The 17,811-nt window shown below is 44.0% G+C and overlaps 1 protein-coding gene across 1 annotated transcript in view; it reads right to left on the bottom strand.

Moving 5' to 3' along the window:
• The window catches only part of UBL3 (ubiquitin like 3), a 68,727-nt gene extending 64,425 nt beyond the window's left edge, over positions 1-4,302 (bottom strand). Inside the window, exon 1 of the mRNA XM_025923436.2 lies at positions 3,219-4,302. Coding sequence (XP_025779221.1) covers positions 3,219-3,245 — 27 coding nt within the window. The 5' untranslated portion in view covers positions 3,246-4,302. The remainder of the gene's footprint in view (positions 1-3,218) is intronic.
• Between the last annotated feature and the right edge of the window lie 13,509 nt (positions 4,303-17,811).

The following is a 17,811-nucleotide window of genomic DNA, read 5'->3' as shown; positions in this document are numbered from 1 at the left end:
ATCATAAAATATAATTTTAGTCCAAAGCTCTAAACAGCAGCTCAAATGTTTTATATAATACTTTCATAAATACAGTAATTTATTTCTTGATAGCTTTCCCAGTCCAGAAAACAAAATCATCACCTCATCTACCCAGCCTTAGGCCTTACTATTAACAGAAAGAGTAAATATCCTCTTTCAGAAAACCTAAACTCATTAACATAATCCATCCTACAATTATTAACAATGAATACTGCCCCATCATGAATTATGATTTGGGCTGGGAAAACAAACATAAAGGAAATGAATCATTTAAACACAATGCATTACAATGATATTCTGTTCAGATATTTTTAGACTTTTTTTCACAAATAAGTTATTACACTAGAATGTTAGTAAATCTCTTAGTTCAAACCCAATCACTCTTAGCCAAAGAAAAACCAGTATTTTATGTAAATACACTTATTTATAGATCACATTTACAGAATGTTAATTGCTAAAGTACCAACTGTAAATTTTACAAATCCATTCACTAGGGGTGCCACTCCCCCTCCAAAAAAGATGGATTTGCTAAATTCGGATTATAAAAAAAGAGACTCCTTATGGTAAACACAAAAATTTATTGAATGTTTCGAAAGAAATTGGAAATGTGAGTTATATTTATAAAACAAAAAACGATGCTAAAAAACCTATTTTAAAGTCAGTCACAATCGCTGTCATATAAAGACTTTATCAAAAACATCAATTGATTTAGCAATTACTGTAGCTCAAGAATGAATTATCTTTAATGAAAACATGATAGAGGTTATAATTTCACTGCCCCACCTCATCTCCCAACTACGAATTTTCCTTTACAACAGACAAGCATCATTAACATGTAAAAGCGTAACATTTGTTTCTACACAGCACATACTAGCTGTCACCACTAGAAACTCGAAAATTTTACTGCACCTAGCAAAAATGTATGTATTCATACGTATCCTGATCAGTTGGGAGTTTATGCTGCAAAAAAAAGGTCAGACTGTGGAAAGCAGTGGGGGTAGGGTAGGATTCGAAGTGGTAAAACTGTTCTGAAAGTAAACGCAAACTATCAGTTATTGATACGAAGAGCTTAACAAATACAAAACATTGTAATCAACAACCTCTAACCAATATTTGTCATGTTACGTTTCAAAAAGTTGAGAATTCTAGGCACGTATCTAATGAAGGCACTTTTTAAGCAAAAATGCAATGTTAAGGAAGTAACAGCAAATGAAGGTTTAAGAGGTTGTGACATAGGAGGAAAAAAGCCTCAAGACTTCCAACAAGTTGAGCAACTTCAAAACTAGACATGAAAAATACTCAGAACAATCTAATCTGAGGTGTAGATTAGGCACACTCTGAAACAGCATCATCAGGGCATTATATGTTTATTACATAATACTGCTTTGCCCTTGCCTATCACCTTTAATCAAGGGATCTCAAAGCACCACCGAATCAAGGCCTTAAAATACAGTCTAAAACAGAAATAGTTACATTTTATAACTGCACCTATTAATAAAACCTTGCCACTAGTTCCCGTCCCCCTGATCCGAGCATTAGCTTCCGAACCTTCTCTCTCTCTGACTTGGAAACCGTATTCCCCAAGTCATTGCAATTTGTAACTGATGCTACGCACATTCCGCTTGTCTTCAGCACTGGGCCTAAAGAAAGTAGTGGCACTGTTTTAATGACACAAATCTATTTCATTACAATTTCTGTGGCAGAATGAACAGTACTTAGAGTGGACATACCTTGCACTGATATAAAATGGAGGCTTTAGAGAACCAATCTTTGCTGGGGGCAATGAGCCCCAAAAACACCCAACTAACAGGGCAAATAGCACTTTCCAGCTCAGTCCAGAGACCTATCTAGGCAACTTCGAGAGTGGAGTGGAGGAAACCATATCCAGCTACCATTAATGGGGCAGGCAGGAGACCATTCTGGGGTGTGCACACCAGGAGGGAAAGGAAAACTAAAGGGACGATGCACGAGTTTTAAGACTCAGGAAAGAGAGTGTAAGTTGCTGTGTGGCCACACAAGAGACAGAACATTGTGGTTCCTATACATTAAAATAGCATGTTAAATGGCAAATCAAACGTAAGCAAAATGGCTTTAAACCAAGGTCAAAGATGCCATTTACAGCCATTTAGGTGGGTGGTTTTTTTGAGTCTGTAAATGAGGTTCGATCCTATAGAAACATCTGACATTTTAAAATTTAACCAGCAAAGTTCAATTTTGTTTTTTCACTGGAATACACGAACACTCAAATGTTAATGTTATGTTAACTTCAATTCTTTCATAAACAAGATCATTCATCTTCCTGTTAATTGCATTATGTTCGTCCCTAAGACTGCGGAGTGTAATTTCAATTCGCACAAACCCACCCCCTCCCAGCACTGCAAGCCTGCACGGTTACTGTTAGCCAACACACTCACAATATTAACAAACATGAACCTTGAGAAACACAAAGAAAAGCATCAATAAGCAAGAGGACTTTTTGTTTCAAGTTCAAGTTCTCAAAATTCAAGGATCAAGGCTCAATAATTTGTTTTATTAGCTTTGAAAAGTCCAATGATGTAATACGAGTAAATATTTGCTACTGAAAGTCCTGAAAATCCGTAAGAAGCACCAATATGCGGTCAGTCTAGATCTGTAAAAATTCCGAAACATCTTAACATTTCTGCTGCCGTACTTGTTCACCCAGACATACTGAAAAGCTCCCAGCGAATTCTAGTAGACTTTTTCTTGCAGACCTACACGTCCCTGCGCTTGAAAACATCAAGTTTGTATCTACTGCATTAATGATCCCGTCAGTGTCATAGAACAAGATTCCCGTTTTCCTGTCTACCTCTGTATCTAGTAAGGACACCCGTCCTCAGCTCTGCCCACTGTCACTGACGTTTTCAGAAGCTCTAAGATCAAGTGTTCAAAGGCTTCTAACAGACAGGGGGGAGATTTTCTCCAAGCTACATCGCCACATCTTCCCTACTTCTCCATCGTCTTAAAGGATTCAGAAAACACAACCAAATGAGAAAAGCCATATTAAAAGCGGTACTTCCTAAGACGGGGACACCAGAACCTCCAACTTCTCCAAATCTCCCAGCACCGTGGCGTTTCAACAGTCCCCCGCAGACCTTCACCCCACGCCTGCATCCTTTCTGATTAAATAAGATTGGAAACCACAATTAAATCAGTGTCGTAACTTATCCTTCACTTACCATATCCGCCGGGACATTACTGGACATCTTGCCGTTTGATATACACCCAGATGTTCACCGGGGGGGAAAAATTACAACAAACAAAAAAGAGCAGAAGTCTTCAAGCTACAGAAATCAACCTTAACGATCTCGATCGGTTCGTGATGTGCTTTCCAAAAAATAAGTTATTTCGGAGTCACAGTGCCGGCCTGGCCGAGGTTCCGAGCGAAGAGGAACAATCCCCAGGAACTGGGTGGCCGGAGCCGGAGGGAACTCCCGGGCGGACAGCAGCAGCCCCCGTCGTCGTCGTCGTCGTCGTCGTCAGCAGCAGCAGCAGCAGCTCCAGGACCGGCCGCGCCAGGTAGACCGAGCCGAGTGACACACGGACATGGAGCGGGGTGGGAGGGGGTTAAATCCGCCTTCCTCCTTTCCCAGCCCGGCAGTGATTCACACTTGCTCCCGAGTCAAGTCCTCATTAAGCAGGAGGAAAATGCCCCGGCGTGGATGTACATAGATAACTATGTGGCTACACATGGACGCGTGAGCAGTGAGTGGCGGCCGCGCAGGAACCGGCGCCGGCGGTCGGCTCGGGGAAACGGCTCAACTCGCGCTGCCGGGGCTGAGAGCCGGGCCGCGGAAACCCGCGCTCAAGGGCATTTAACTAGTTGGGGGCCGAAGCGAAAGCCCGGGGCGGCGAGCGGGGGGAGGGAGGTGGGGGCGCGGGGAGCTCGGGCCGGACGGGAGACCCCACGGCCCCTCGGGGCTCAGGCCGCGGGCGCCTCCGGGCAGCGGCGGGTCTCGGCGCTCCTCTCCTGCCTCCGCCACCCCCCGTCGCCGCCTTCCCCTCCCCTCCGACGCCGACTTCGGCTGGTCCCCGGAAGAGGCCGGGTCCTCCCTCTCCTCAGCCCGGGAATGGTTTCCTCTCGGAGCTTTGTCTCTCCTCCTCCACCTCCTCCACTTTTCAGTCTCAAACGCCGCAGCCGCCTCCTGTCATCGCCTCTCAAGCCAACATGGCGGCGGCGGCGGCAGCCGCCTGAGCGCAAGTCGGGGACACGGGGAGAGCACGGCCCCTCCTCGCAGCCGCCGCCACCGCCCCCGCCTTCCTCTCTTCCCCGCCCCCCCCCCCCCCACCGCTCCGCGGACACCCAGTGCGTCACTACGGAGACCACCCTCGAGCATCATGGGAAATGTAGTCTACGCCGGGGGGCGGCGGGGGGGGGGGGGGGCGGCCTAAGGCGGCCTCTCGGGACTCCGAAGCCACGCCCCTCCTAGCAACAGTTGCTAGGAAAGGAAAGCTCGCTTTAGCTCAGCTGCCCTCTAGGAGTTAGGTGATACCTGCTACCAGGAGTGCTGTGAGCGTGCGAATTATTTGGAGGAAATAATTCTGCACAGAGAAATCCCCTCAAGCACAATAGACGCACAGACTAAAAATACGGTTTACCTCCAAGAAGAATCATTCATTTTAATGACAGCGCGCTCTCCACATCCTGCAATCTCAAAGCATTTTGTATAGTGATTTCATCTAGGTCTTTTCAGCATTGCATTTGGAAGATCAGAAGCAATCATTGATTTCCAATAAGGTCGTAGAAGTTCAACAGGAACAAGGATCTCATTAAGCGGGGAGAATGTTTGAACATGTGTTTCTTGAAGACCTAGGGCCATAAAGCTACAATCCAGTTAATTGAAATTACCAAAACCTGTATGAGGTACAATAGTATATCACGCCAAATGTATATCAATAGGAAATAGCTGCTACAAACTACATGGGGATTCACCAGTTTACCAGGCCAGCCCCCAAATTTTATTTAACTCAAATGTAATAAAAAACCTACACACCCACAGTGATTAGCAAATAGCACAAAACCATACCATTAGGGAGAAACTTAGAGGAAGGCTACGGCTACTCCAGATTTAGGAACAAAATTCAGAAACCACCAACGTCTATCTGAATCCCTGTTCAGCTCTCTCAGTGCTTTGGCAGAGTATCTTAGCAAGGGCAGTCTCAGTATGTCAACAGATTTAGAGTCTGAAAGTCACCTCTCCAACCTACAGCCATGTGACCTCATCTGTAAAACAGTCTTGCCTACCATCCAGTTGTGCGGATGAGTTAATGCATGGGAAATAAATCACTTTGTAAATAACAAGGCGTCATTTGATGTGAAATGTTACTATTCATTCATTCAGCAAACACACGATCCAGGCTCTCTGCTAGGCACCAGGAGTTTAAAGATGAATAATCTAGGCACTGTCCTCAGGGAACTCATTGTTGAGAAGCCTATGTCATTCCCCACAGCAATCTCCGCAGTCAGGTTTGTCTCATTAGGATGGAAACTCACAGGACGCTGGGAGTATTTGCCTCCTGTGTAGCCCGGCTGGAGAAATTCCAAGCACTCTTAGGGACCCACATCAGCCTGGGGTGAGTTAGGGTGGTCACCAGGAGGGAGGGTGGCTCCCATCCACAGAGAAACCGAAGGACGGAAGAAAAAAGAGGCCCAAATCTCACCACAATTAGGCTTCAGGCCTTGGTCTAGAAATTCCTGATTCTCTAGCCATGTGATTTTCCAGGGCCTCTGGTCGTTGGTTGCTCCTTCTTCATGGCTAGCCACCACAGAGCTGTTCCCACCAGGCCTCCCGGAATGAGAGCCATTGAAAATGCTTCAATTGACCAATGAGTTCAGGAGTATGAAACACATTTCGAACTAACTCACAAAGTTAGTTATCCACCACTCCCCTAACTCCAACCTTTATCCAATGACCGCCCTGGCCCAGGCTGTGCTAGGCCTAAACGCAAGTGGAGGTAGAAAGGCAGGAGGCAGAGGATGGCAGGACCTACAGAAACCCTGGCTCACGCTTCCTCTGCAGCTTTCTAGTAGCCATATGGCAACGGACGTAGTGACCGCCACTGCCAGCCCAAGACCCCGGCATTTCTGACACATGATGTTGCTGCTCATTGCCGGGTACCTCTACCACCGCTAAAAAACGCCACATCTTTCAAAACCACTGCGCCTAGCTGCGTTTCGGATCGTTCTTCTAAGAGAGGCGGAGACATCATTCTCAGTAAAGCTCGTTATAACTCTTTCCTAACAGAATCCAAGGCATAAGGGAGCATGAATGAACAGTTTCAAATTCTCCCACTTTTCTCCTCTTACTCTCGGCTTCCTAACTCGGGCAGACGAGAAGGGAGGCTGAAGAAAGAGCCCGGTCGTCCCCGACCGGGAGCAGTGATACCTCCTGAGACTATTCATCTACTGTAAGCATCAGTTTGAAAGAACGCGAGAGACAGCATTTTTGTACCAGCAAAAATAACTTCCCAGGAAATGAAACGGCCTGACGCTGTCATGAATTAGCTATGAGACCTTTGCCAAGACGCTTTGCCTACCTGACCCTCGATGTCTTCATCTGAGGAGGTAGGACTAAATCTCTAAGGTCCCTTCTCTAAGAGTCTATGAGTGTTGAGTAACACCTGTGGCCTGTTAAAAATATCTTCCCCAAATGTTTGCTGGGGGGTACGAGGAGGGGCTTTTGGGAGAGGAGGGAAAGTTTTAAAATTAGATTATTGCAATGGTTGCACAACTCTATATGTACTAAAAACCATTAAATTGTACACTTTAAATGGGTGAATTTATTATTTTTGTAATTATGCTAAAATACATGTAATATAAAACTTACCGTCTTCACCGTCTTCAGGGGTACAATTCAGCGGCTCCAAACCCATCGAACAAGCCCCCATTTCCTCCTCCCTCCAGCCCCTAGCAACCACCATTCTACTTTTTGTCTCTATTAATGTGACTACCCTTGGTACCTTATGTAAGCAGAATCTGACAGTAATTGTCCTTTTGCGACTGGCTTATGTCACTTAACATAATGTCTTCAAGGTTCATCCATGGTACGGCATGGGTCAGAACTCCCTTCCTTTTTAAAACTGAATAAATCTTCCGTGGTATATATACACCACATGTCGTTTATCCATTCATCCATTGATGGACATTTGAGTTGCTGCCACCTTTTGGCTATTGCAAAATGGGTGAATTTTATGATATGTAAATTGTATATCAATGAAATTGTTAAAAATAGATCTTCCCCCATCTGCCATTAGGGATCTGAAATGATTCCCATCTTAGGATCTTTCCTTAAGGGCTTTCTCAAGGAAACTCATGAATTTTAACTAGACAGAAGTATTCCTTTCTATGAGACCAATAACCTTTAATCAAGTATTACTTTGGTTGATTATCTCATTATACCATTCGTTGTCAGTTATTAAAGCTCTGAGAGTAGGAAAATGCCACAGGAGGCAGAGAAAGTTCTCCCACAATGCCTGGGGGGTGGGGGAGGGAGAGGGCAAGGAGGCACAGACACCTTCGTACGGCCAGAAAATAGAAGAGCCCCAAAGACACCCTTTGCCACATCTGTCCAATTTTGCCCAAGGCTGGCCCGGTCCTCTTTAGCTCCCGTGGAAGAATCATTTCAAAGGGTCACTTTGTAAGATTCTACATTTCTTTCTCTTGAGAAAGTCTATAGGAAGCCCCCTAATGCCAATATAAAGATTCCTAACATACAAGGGGTCTCAAGAAATGTTAATTCCCTGGCACAACCAGCCAAGGTCTTTTCTCTGAAAGTAGAGATAATTTGCTTACTGATTTAGTCATGGACTTGTCCCCTGTAGTCTTTACTCTTGCAGGAGCAGAATGAATGCATGAGTGCTTCTGGTTTGAGAATTGCGATCTGAAGGAGTTTGGGATAAGAAGAATGGAATTAAGTTGTATAAGTCATAGATGGGACACTGGGGCTGACTTAATTTTACTCCCAGGAGCCCCCATACACACACCCTGCAAACATGGCCAGCCCTTTTCACCCTATACCTCCCTGACCAGAGATTCTCAACTTGGTCCTCATCAGAGTCACTAGGAGCCATTTAAAAAAATTTTCTTTTAACGTTTATTTATTTTTGAGACAGAGAGAGACAGAGCATGAATGGGGGAGGGGCAGAGAGAGAGGGAGACACAGAATCTGAAACAGGCTCCAGGCTCTGAGCCATCAGCACAGAGCCCGATGCAGGGCTGGAACTCACGGACCATGAGATCATGACCTGAGCCGGAGTCGGATGCTCAACCGACTGCGCCACCCAGGCACCCCACTAGGAGCCATTTAAAAAGACAGATAGAGGGGCGCCTGGGTGGCGCAGTCGGTTAAGCGTCCGACTTCAGCCAGGTCACGATCTCGCGGTCCGTGAGTTCGAGCCCCGCATCGGGCTCTGGGCTGATGGCTCAGAGCCTGGAGCTGTTTCCGATTCTGTGTCTCCCTCTCTCTCTGCCCCTCGCCCATTCATGCTCTGTCTCTCTCTGTCCCAAAAATAAATAAACGTTGAAAAAAAAAAAAAATTTAAAAAGACAGATAGATGCCTCAGCCATAGCCCAGAACAACTAAATCAGATTTTCCGGGGGCAGGGCCTGGACCTGGCATTGTTCAAAGTTCCCCCTTGTAATTCTCACATGCAGCCACGGTTGAGAAACACTATGTAAGCTAAATACCTTCAAGTTCAATTCCCTCTTTTTCCCCCATCAAGGTTCCTTTATAGGACTGATAACCTGAAGGTACTGTGATTTGTCAAGGTGACCTTTGGCCACAGTCATAGTGGTTTAAGGAACAAGCTTTCGCACTTGTCCCCCGCCCCCCACCCCATTGCACTCATTTAGCCACAGGGCATTGACCTCACCTCTGATATAACCCAAGTCTCTCTATCTTAAGGCATTTCTCTCCTTTGCTCAGAGTCCAGGAAGAGGTAGAGACAGATAAAGTGAAAATGAAAATGCCATGTGACGAGTTGATAAATGCCACCACAGGAGTAAGCACACAGGAGATAAGGCAAATTTGGCATTGAGGTGTCTGGAGTCGAACAAGGCAAAAGCCAGTGGAGCAGGCAGAGTGGTCAGGAAGAGAACACATGGGTCAAGACCCAGACTAGAGGCTAAGGGGTGCAGGAAGGGGAGGTAACTGAAGTTCAGGTTCCTTGTAGGGACAGGGGTGGGATAAGAAAATGGCAGCAGAGAGAAATGGAGGCCAGTCCCCCAGGGCTCTACGGTTTAGACACTAAATCAGATTTTCCAGGGCAGTTTGGATTTACCGTGAGAGCAAATGGAGCCAACGGGAAGCGTCATGATAAGATTTGTTTTCATAGAAAGATGGAAAAGGCCGCAAACTCTAATGACACCTCTTCTCTGTGTATTAGTTGTCCTGTTGGGTGACCTCTTGGAGCCACATAATTTAAAACCTCTTAAGGGGTCCCGGGGATTGTCAAACTCCCCACCCTTCATTTCACAGATCAGGAAGCCACCTGATCATGAGGACTGACTCCGCAATACAACGCTTATTCCTCTGTTCCCTGTCCTGCCAACAAAGTCCCACAAAAACAGGGACTTTTAGTCATTCTACTACATGACATATATTCATCCCAAGATGTATTTTCTCTCTCCTTTTTTTTTTTTTTTTTGGTTCCACATATGTGAGGTTCACACAGTATTAGTGTTTCTTTTGACACTTTTTTTTTTTTAAGTTTATTTATTTATTTTGAGAGAGAGAGAGAATGAGTTGGGGAGGGGCAGAGAGGGAGGTGGGAACAGAGAATGGGAAGTGGGCTCTGTGCTGACAGCAGAGAACCCGATGCGGGGCTCAAACACATGAGCTGTGAGATCATGACCTGAGATGAAGCGGACGCTTAACCAACTGAGCCACCCAGGTGCCCCTTGACACTTTTTTTTTTTCACTCCATTGTGGGTATTCTGGAAATAAGTCCTTTGCGAATATATTCCCCAGGCTGTAGCTTGTCTTCTCATTTTCTGAACAGTATCTTTTGGGAAGCATAGTTGTAGCAGTCTGATGAAGTCTTAGTTACAAATATTTTTCTTTAATGGTATTCCGTCTCCCTGCTTGCCACCAGGTCATGAAGATATTATCCTGTGTTTTCTACTGTGTTTTAGCTCTTCTATTTATATCATTATATACTTTTAGGGTTGTTCCACACCATTTGGTGAAATAACTTTTTTTTTTCCATGGAATTTATTTGACGTCTTGGTTCAAAATCAACTGACTGGGGCGCCTGGGTGGCTCAGTTGGTTAAGCATCCGACTTCAGTCAGGTCATGATCTCACGGTTTGTGAGTTCAAGCCCCGCGTCAGGCTCTGTGCTGATAGCTCAGAGCCTGGAGCCTGCTTTGGATTCTGTGTCTCGCTCTCCCTCTCTGCCCCTCCCCTGCTCACGCTCTGTCTCTCTCTGCCTCAAAAATAAATAAAACATTTAAAAAATTTTTATAAAGAAATAGATAGATAGATAGATAGATAGATAGATAGATAGATAGATAGATAGATAAAATCAACTGACTGTATGAAAATAGGTCTATTCTTGGACTCGGCTGCCATAGTCTATCCCATTGATCTCTTCAAGTCTTGAAGTCAGGCAGCCTATGTCCAGTAGATCTGTTCTTCTCTTCCAAGATTGTTCTGGCATTCTAGATGCCTTGCATTTCCATATAAGTTTCAGAGTGAACTTGTCAATATCTATTTTTAAAAGACAGCCTGCTGGTGTTTGAGGTTCCATTGGTTCTGGAAGTCAATATGGGAAGAATTGACATCTTAACACTATTGAGTTTCTGCTCCGTGAACATGATATACCTCTTCATTTTTTAGGTCTTCTTTGTCTCAGTCATGTTTTATAGTTTTCAACATAGGCATTTTACATGTCTTTTGTGAAGTTTATTCTTCAGTACGTTATTATTATTCAACGTTTATTTATTTTTGGGACAGAGAGAGACAGAGCATGAACGGGGGAGGGGCAGAGAGAGAGGGAGACACAGAATCGGAAACAGGCTCCAGGCTCCGAGCCATCAGCCCAGAGCCTGATGCGGGGCTCGAACTCACGGACCGCGAGATCGTGACCTGGCTGAAGTCGGACGCTTAACCGACTGCGCCACCCAGGCGCCCCAGGATGTTATTATTATTAACACTGTTAGCAATGAATTAAAATGTTTCCCAATTATTTACTGCTCGCATAGAGAGATACAACTGGTTTTTATATGTTGACCTTGTATTCTGATACCTACCTTGCTAAACTTATGTTTTAGTTCTAGTTGTGTTTGTTTGTTTGTTTTAATTCCTTAAGACTTTCCACATAAACAATTGAGTTGTCTGGTATTTCTGAAACAAAGAGGAATATCAATATTCTGGAAATTCAGGAATTTAGAAAAACCATTTTCATTTTATGTATATTTCCGTCTAGGTTTTTTGTGCACGAATCTTCACATATTTATGGGATACATAATTTTTTCATTTAAATATTAAATGAAAACTCCTTTTTTGAACGTTATAAAAATATGCATGTTTACAAATGGCTACGTAAACTTCCTATTCCTCACTTTTAAATGCTGTATGCTGGGGTACCTGGGTGGCTCAGTCAATTAAGCGTCTAACTCTTTGTTTCAGCTGAGGTCATGATCTCACAGTTCCATGAGTTCAAGCCCCACATCGAGGTCTGTGCCAACAGGGTGGAGCCTGCTTGAAATTCTCTAAATAAATAAATAAATAAATAAATAAATAAATAAATAAATTTTTAAAAATACAAATGGAATAAAAATAAATGCTGCATACTATTCTGTTGCATCAATGTGCTACAACTTAGGAAATCGTTTCTATTTGGAGGACATAAGGATTTGCTCACAATTGTCTGGTTTTCACACATGGTTTTTGCAGCAATTGTTTGGTTTCTGCATTTTGAATTACCTGTTTAGGCAACAGTCCAGAAACGGTTATCACTGAGTCCAAGTCTGTGAGCATTCCTGGGGTTCTTGAACCGCACAGCCATGTTATTTTCCTGCTTAGGATGATACTTTTGGAGGCTCCTGGGTGGCTCACTCGGATGAACATCCAACCCTTGGTTTTGGCTCAGGTCATGATCCCAGGATCATGGGATTGAGCCCCGCATTGGGTTCTATGTTGACTGTGGAAGCTGCTTAGGATCCTCTCTCTTTCTCTCTGTCTCTGACTGTCTGTCTCTCTCTCTCCCCTCCCTCTATCTCTCTCCCCTGCTCATGCTGTCTCTCTCAAATAAAATTAATCTTTACAAAACAGAATGCTACCAATGAACGAGAATACCAATGTTAGCACCCTACCTCCAGCCGTCATATGTACCTACAGCTGTATCCACATGTTTATGATACATACATATTCTGTTGACACAGCATCAGTGTTCAGTGGTAACAGAGAGGGGTGTGAGCCCCTCTTAGATCATCTCGTCCATTCCTCCCCACTCCAACGAAAGATACACTCCAAGTAAAAACAAGTGTGTGCTTTGCAAGCTCAGCTTCATACTCACACCCACATCCATACACACACACACACACACACACACACACACACACACACACACACACCATAGAGAAAAACCTCTTCTATTTAGACTTTTGGGAGCTGTCCCTGCCCGTGTATGCTCATTTATTACACTAAGAAAAAAAAAAATACCCTGTGCTTTGTGGTTGACCTGCCAGTTCCCCCAGAGGGCCACTCATCTGGGAGCTTGCTTTTGGACGGTAGACTCACTGTCTCTGCCCTGAAGGGTCATTTTAGGACAAATATCAATTTGCTAAAATTCCGAAGTTATTTCCAGATTTACAAAAAGTTACTGACGTAATACAGTCTCTGGGCCACCACATCAGGGATGGAGGAGGGAGCACCAAGTTTTGCTACAGTTTGGCAGCTCTGTTATTTATCTCATAGACCGCATCCACCTGTGCGTCCATGGGTGCCATGGGTCTCCGCCTACTCCAGCTACCAACTCCTGAATGGCCAGAGCTGACTTTTACTCATCTTTGTATCCCTAGAGCCTACCAGTGAATAAACAGCATTCCCCAAAACTCGTCCATGAAGGCATTGAAGAGATGAACTTCTAAAATGCCTTTCCTACTTCTGTGATTTCTGTAAAGCCAGGGATTACCCTCGTATTATCTTTGGGCCTAGAGGCGTGTCTCATTCACACGGAAATGATATACAAGGCTTCACTCAATGGCTCTCCCGCGACTAAGAGCATATGCCAACAGAAAAGAAGACAATTTCTGTGTGAAGGCTGGGTCCTTTTTTTGAAAAACAAAAGTTGCATCTTTTAGCAGTAGCCTGTTTTTAGCTGGTTTTTTTTTTGTTTGTTTGTTTGTTTTTTTGGAATTGTCTAAGACTTCATAAGCTGCCAGAATGGTAGTTCTTGTGTTTTGCTCCCTACAGATGTCCCACAATGCCTTTCTTCCTGACCTGACCCTACTGTTGCTCACACTATTGAAGCATCCGATGCTAAAGCTGGAAGGGACCTAGAGATAGTATCATCTCCATCTTTTCTAACAAATGAAGAAATATGGGGTGCCTGGGTGGCTCAGTTGGTCGAGCGTCTGACTTCGGCTCAGGTCATGATCTCGCAGTTGATGAGTTGGAGCCCACGTCGGGCTCTGTGCTGCCAGCTCGGAGCCTGGAGCCTGCTTCAGATTCTGTCTCTATCTCTGTCTCTCTCTCTCTGCCCCTCCCCTCTGTCTCAAAAATAAAATAAACCTTAAAAAAATTAAAACAAAAACAAAAACAAATGAAGAAATAGACCCATCTTGAGAAGCAGCCACATTTTGTCTGTAATTTTCAAATGTGCATAAGAATGAGTTTCCTCTAAATATACTTACTACTTAGGGAGTGAGATTTAAAAAAAAAAAAAAAAAGAATGCGTTTCCTCTAATATGTTCCAAGAAACAAAGAGGCAAAATGGTTCCTAGTGACATTATGCAATTGTTGAATTATTTTATAGTTTTGTGTTAGGTCATGACAAATACAACAAATAAATATAAGATATATTATCAAATTGATATTATATACAACATTATTCTTGGTTTTCATTGTCATAGGAATCAGCCCACCATAATAGGGTTATTCAATGAAAAACAAAATTTTTAATGCCAAAAGGAATAAAACCTTAGACAATTTTTAAAAATTCCTAAATCAGCACTATATCCCCGTCACTGTAGTCAAGAGAACTGTCCTGATCACTAATCTTGTGACACGAACTATAAATTCTATTTCTTTTGTGTCCCAACAATCTCTACTGTAGTCATTTTTTGACACTAGTTTTTTGATCGATTGAGCCATAATTATCCCACACTGTTCACATTGTTTTTCTAGTCCCCAAAGGAGATAGTGGCATAATCAACAAACATGTTGCATACTATATTAATATTTAAAAGAGCAGAATAAAGAATCAAAGAGATTTCTTCAAAGCCTTATGCTTGTTCTTGAAAGCTTCCAACGTATTAATATTGACAGGGAGGTCACTACAGCTGGAGAACGACTGGAGTCAGAGAGTGGCCTCTGTCACTGCTGATTCAGTCGTTCAGTTCTTTTACTGGGCGACTGCCCCCATGGCTGAATTTCATGACCGTGTTTCTCAAACTGAGTAATCCAGCCAGCATAGCGTCGCCCAGCATGCCCCTTAGAGCCTTCACATGGCGGCCAAGACCGAACTGTCCCATAGGGGCAGCAACAATCAAAGAACCGATACCCTATTTAACCGGGGGTCTGGTCCCACGCGCCAGCAGCCTACGTATCAGATTCCTGCGTCATCTCTTTCAAGGGGGGATTCAGTGGTCATTTTATCGTAAGGACAACTTTGATTAACGCCACAGATAAAGGAGAAGACCTGAAATGAACTTAAATCAACAGATTATAGTGAGAGAGGGGGAGGGGATGATAACATACTGGTTATGAGTATGAGCCTTGAATTTAAATGTTGGTTCTGCCATTTACTAGGTATGTGAACTTCGGTGAGTTACTCGATTTTCCCACCAGTTATAAAAAAAAGGGGGGGATCATAAAAATAGAAAAGCGCATACATTTAGACTATTATATTAAAATATAGATTTAAAGTAGGATTCTTTCTAGAACATAATAAGCTTTCAATAATAAGCTACTATTATAATTACAATGAAATTGGAGAGACGCTTCAAGCATTAGTGGTGTAGATTTGTCTCATGCTACTATTCTGTGCTAACATTTTCATAGTAACACGACTAAATCACCTTCTCTTAGGGCATGTATTTTCATCGATTTGTTCAGGCTCAGCTCAGATCTCCCACACTGTCTGCTTTTGTTATAGAGAACCGTGGAAACACCTAAGTGAAAAGGTTGGCTTCATGGCTAACAAACTAAAAAGCTAATTGAACATGAAATTTGAACCCTAAACTGTGACCCCATGGCCACTGGTTTCACAGAGAAAAGAGGTCAGGCAAGAGATCTCACAAACTTGTATCCAGCCCCTGACCCATTAGCATCCACACTTCCTCTGACCTCATGGCTCTCTTCTTCAGGGGAAGCCCTGTGGCCCTCCTTCCAAGACAACCCTCTACCTGCCCAGGAGCTCTCCCCTCTATCTCCAGAACCTCGTTCCAACAAACAGCCCTTCTCTCTTACATCTTCCGTTTCTCCCCCTCCCAAGATTCTTCTACTTAGAACGACCATATAATATGTTGTCCTCACCAGGAAAAGCTGGAGGAAAGGGGACACTGTTGACAATTTTACAGGGAGGCTGGGACCATCCCAGGCAACCTCTTCTTTACCATTATAATATGCTTATATATCTCTCATCTTAAAAAAAAGGGGGGGGGCTCTTTCTTTTCTTACTACTCTTTCTAACTCCTGACTTACGGGGTTCCTCTCTTTTTTTTCAAGCTTATTTATTTATTTTGAGAGAGACAGCCTGGGAGGGGCAGAGAGAGAGGTGGAGAGAGAATCCCAGTCGGGCTCCGCACCATCACCGTGGAGCCCGATGCGGGGCCCAAACCCACAAACCGTGAAGTCGTGACCTGGGCCCAAACCAACAGTTAGAAGCGTAACTGACTGAGCCACCTAGGCGCCCCCCTCCCTCGTGTCTCCTTTAACATCAGTTTCTTTAAAGTATATAGGAGGGTGTCCTGGGTACTCCATCTAACCCTCATGCCGGGCTGCTGCTTGGAGCTGTGCAGGCTGCACACCTGTCAAACGCGGGAGGAGTGACCCCGCTCATAACAGAGGCGACGCACATTTTTCAAGACCATACGTGGCAGCCGTATCCGCTTCAATGTGACATTCGTCCTTTTTGCTTTCCTCACACCTCACCCGGACTCTCGAGCTAAGATTTTGAGCTACCAAATGCCACGGACACATTTCGGGCCTGGTCATCCTTGACCAGTTCTCTGAGCCCTTGACGTAACTGACCGCTCCCTTGCCCTTGGATGGATCTGCTGTCAGACCTTCTGGGACTGGATTCCAACTCTACCACTCACAGCATTGTGAACAAGTTTACTTAATCGGTGTCAAATGTGAGCGTCTCGACTGTAAAATATGGTTAATAATAGTATCTCCTTCAGAGGGTTGCTTTGAGGGCCAAATGAAATAGTTTATAAAGCACTTAGCACAATGTCTGGTAGATAAAAGGCACTCTAGAAAAGTTCACTGTCATTATCTTTTAAAAAATGACACACAGTTTGCTACACTCTCCCCCTTTGCAGGTTTTCCAACTACTATCTCGCTCCCTTTCCATCTTCTTCCCTAATCTGTGTGCTATAGCTGATCCTTAAATGTTGATTTTGGCCTCTGTTTCCTTACCTGGGTGTACTTCTTAGCTAAGAGGATGACTGCAAACATTCAGTAAGGCATTAGATGCAAAAGAATTGTAGGAACTTTAAATCCCTCTACAAATATGAAGGGATCCTATCAAAGGTTAGTAGCTTACCTGCTTCCTTCTATGGTGCTTTGTACTCCTAGCTGCTCATTAAAGTTCTCTGGTTGGGGTGGGGAGCTTAAGAAAATACCAATGGCTCTTCTTCCCCCGATCTTCCCCTCCTCCCCTTCTGCACACGCTCTACTCTAGGTATTTGAAACCTTCACTAAAGCTGATGGTGTCCAATTTTGTATCTCAAGCATAGACTGCTCTCCTGGGCTCCAGATCCAGGCATCCCAACTGCCCATTAGACCTTGCTACTAGGATGCCCCATGGAAACCCCTGAGCAAAGGATCACACGCTTCTCCACCAAACTTCCTTCTCCTCCTATGTTGGATCTCCTTCTCCCCATGGTTCATCCTTGACTTTCTCCATCTTTCACCTCCAACATCCAACGCCTACTGATTCTGCCTTCTTAGTATTTCTTGAATCTGTCGCCCCATCTCCATACCCATTCCCATAACCTTGGTCCATTTCTTACTGGGACCAACTGCCCCCAGATTGCCCCCCTGCATCCAGGCTCATACCCTCTAAGGAAGTCTGAATGTCAGAGTTTCCAAACATCAACGCAGCATAGCGTTTTAATTGATCTGTGGGGAAATGTTGAAAATAATGCGGTACGTTTTTCCATAAAGTGATATTGTCCACTTTGAACATGAGCCCTTTGTTTATAGATAATGTTCTCCCTACTTACTTTTGGCATTAAAACAATTTCTTTTGAAATGGTTTACAGTAGGTCATCACTGTCATGTATTTTTTAATAAGTTTGTTTGCCTATGTTGGTCTCCAGATATTCTTAAAATGTTTTGTCAAATCAGCTACTTGAAAACAGGCTGTTTATTGTGCAGCG

Source organism: Puma concolor, chromosome A1, assembly GCF_028749965.1.
Source record: "Puma concolor isolate L17-30 chromosome A1, mPumCon1.1.hap2, whole genome shotgun sequence".
In the NCBI taxonomy this organism is placed as follows: domain Eukaryota; kingdom Metazoa; phylum Chordata; class Mammalia; order Carnivora; family Felidae; genus Puma; species Puma concolor.
This window is presented reverse-complemented; position numbering and strand designations above follow the sequence as displayed.